This window comes from Dipodomys ordii, unplaced genomic scaffold, assembly GCF_000151885.1.
Source record: "Dipodomys ordii isolate 6190 unplaced genomic scaffold, Dord_2.0 Scaffold129, whole genome shotgun sequence".
Taxonomy (NCBI): Eukaryota; Metazoa; Chordata; class Mammalia; order Rodentia; family Heteromyidae; genus Dipodomys; species Dipodomys ordii.
The window spans coordinates 1,955,031-1,957,594 of record NW_012267345.1 but is presented as its reverse complement, the minus strand read 5'-3'; the positions used below and the strand labels follow the sequence as shown (position 1 = coordinate 1,957,594).

Sequence of the window (2,564 nt, the reverse complement as noted above, 5' to 3'; positions counted from 1 at the left end):
GGCAGGAGGTGGGGGCAGAGGCGACTCACACTTCATCCCCCAAAGGTCCCCGTCCAGAAATGAGAAAAACAGGTCACAGGATAAATAAGACCTGCAGGGGCTCCCCAGCAGCCCAGCCACAGCTTCCGTGTCTGCCTCCCACTGTGCGACCCCTCCCTGGGAAGACAGGCTGTCATCTTGGCAGCCACCAGGCTGCTGTGGGCAGACCTGTGGGAAGGGCTAGGTGTGGATGCCCCTTCCGGGACAGAGGCTGTGCTGGGCGCAGGGAGCCCCTGGTGGGCAGGGCCTTGGGCCCGCCGCAGGGCCCCGGGTGAACTAGCCCGGTGCTGTGAGCAGCCGTTGGAGGGGACCCTTCCCCACACGGCACGGTCTCCTGCCCTCGAGGTTCTGGGAACTCCGGCCTTTCCTCCCCTGATTGAACCAGGGGACCTCCACCTCTCAGAATCTCAGCCTCTTCAGGACCCCCGCCCACCCCAAACGCGCGGCGCGCTCCCACCCTGCTCCTGAGGCCTCTGCTTCTGTGCCTACACGACCCGCCCCACATCCCCACCCGAAGCCCCTCACCCCTTCCTCCTCTGGGCCCAGGCATTGGCACGGTCCCCGTGGGCCGAGTGGAGACTGGCATCCTTCGGCCGGGCATGGTGGTGACCTTCGCTCCGGTGAACATCACCACGGAGGTGAAGTCGGTAGAAATGCACCACGAGGCGCTGAGCGAGGCCCTGCCTGGGGACAACGTGGGCTTCAACGTGAAGAATGTGTCTGTCAAGGACATCCGCCGGGGCAATGTGTGTGGGGACAGCAAGTCCGACCCGCCGCAGGAGGCCGCCCAGTTCACCTCCCAGGTGGGCATCCGGGGTGGTGATGGTGGGAGGGCATTCGTTCCCAGAGCAGGACAGGGCCCGCTGGTGAGGCGGCTGCAGCCCTTTACCTGGCGCTGGGACGACAATCACCATGTCTCCATGGGACCACCCGGACTCGAGGCGTCCGGTGGGCAGGCAGTCCCACCTCCCCCCCCCCCCACTGCAGCCTCTGCGCAGCCCTAGGCTGCCAGAGTTTGGCTTTGAGATCCATGTTTGGTTGTTTATTTTGCAGTGCTGTGGTTCGAAGTCAGGGCCTTCCACTTGCTAGCTTGCTTGCTTTTCTTGGCTGGTGCTTTAGCATTTGAACCACATCTCCAGCCCTACTTTTTGCTGGTTAGTTTGGGAATGGAGTCTGACAGACTTTTCTGCCTGGGTTGGCCTCAAACCATACCTGTACATCTCAGCCTCCTAAGTAGATGGGATTACAGGAGTGTCCCGCCTCTGCCCAGCTCGGTCTGCAACACTTGATGATTCTCTACCTTTTAAGTTGTACCCTCTTTGATCATCTCTTCGTGGAAGGAAAATTTCTAAAACGACTTCAGTAGGTTGTAACAAATGTGAGGTTCACTTACCTTCTCTCTGGTCCATGGACAGGGGTTTCAAATAGTGTAGCTTCTCACGAGTTCAACAAGTTCATTGGAGTTTGGTCTGGAGGTGGGTCCCCATGGTGTGAGCCTCCTCCCCAGTCAACACTCAGGCTGGGGGTGGGGTGGGGTCCAGGCGTCACCCCCATGCCCGAGCCTCCACCTAGTGTTGATCCTCCCCTCTCGGGCAGCCACGCACAGAGCATGCCTCACGGTCTCATGCAACCCTGTCCTCAGGTCATCATACTGAACCACCCTGGGCAGATCAGCGCTGGCTACTCACCAGTCATCGACTGCCACACAGCCCACATTGCCTGCAAGTTTGCAGAGCTGAAGGAGAAGATCGACCGGCGTTCTGGCAAGAAGCTGGAGGACAACCCCAAGTCCCTGAAGTCTGGTGATGCAGCCATCGTGGAGATGGTTCCCGGGAAGCCCATGTGTGTGGAGAGCTTCTCACAGTACCCACCCCTCGGTGAGCCGGGGGGCTGAGGGTGGTACCCACCCCTAGATGAGCTGGGGGTGCTGAGGGTGGTACCCACCCCTAGGTGAGCTGGGGGGGGCTGAGGGTGGTACCCACCCCTAGATGAGCTGGGGGGGCTGAGGGTGGTACCCACCCCTAGGTGAGCTGGGGGGCTGAGGGCTTCGCAGCCTGGAGCCGGCCACCCATCCCAGCTGAGAGTGGAGACCCCTGGGGAGGGGGTGCGCAGTGGGTGGGGGCCCTTGGCTTTCAAGAGACCCTTGGCTTTGGTGACTGAGTGCAGGTGGCTGGGCAGACCGGCGATGGCATCCCTTACATGACTTGCGCAAGGCCCAGAGTTGCTGAGTGGCCTCCCAGCAGGATGGCCTGGCCAGCAGGCCACAGGCCGGGCCGGACCCCTGCGTGCGGATCATGCGGGCCGGGATGCCGTCTGGGCCAGTGCGCATGCGCGCTGCATCTCAGCCGCCGCTCACGCATCCCTCCCCACAGGCCGCTTCGCCGTCCGCGACATGCGGCAGACCGTGGCCGTGGGCGTCATCAAGAACGTGGAGAAGAAGAGCGGCGGGGCGGGCAAGGTCACCAAATCGGCGCAGAAGGCGCAGAAGGCCGGCAAGTGAAGCGCGGGCGCCCGCGGCGCGGCCC

General features: G+C 62.6%; 1 protein-coding gene across 1 annotated transcript in view; it reads left to right on the top strand.

Moving 5' to 3' along the window:
* Positions 1 to 2,539, top strand: part of Eef1a2 (eukaryotic translation elongation factor 1 alpha 2) — a 10,294-nt gene extending 7,755 nt beyond the window's left edge. Inside the window, exons 4-6 of the mRNA XM_013030358.1 lie at positions 586 to 842; positions 1,682 to 1,916; positions 2,412 to 2,539. Of these exons, the coding sequence (XP_012885812.1) occupies positions 586 to 842; positions 1,682 to 1,916; positions 2,412 to 2,539 (620 nt within the window). The remainder of the gene's footprint in view (positions 1 to 585; positions 843 to 1,681; positions 1,917 to 2,411) is intronic.
* Positions 2,540 to 2,564: the final 25 nt, after the last annotated feature.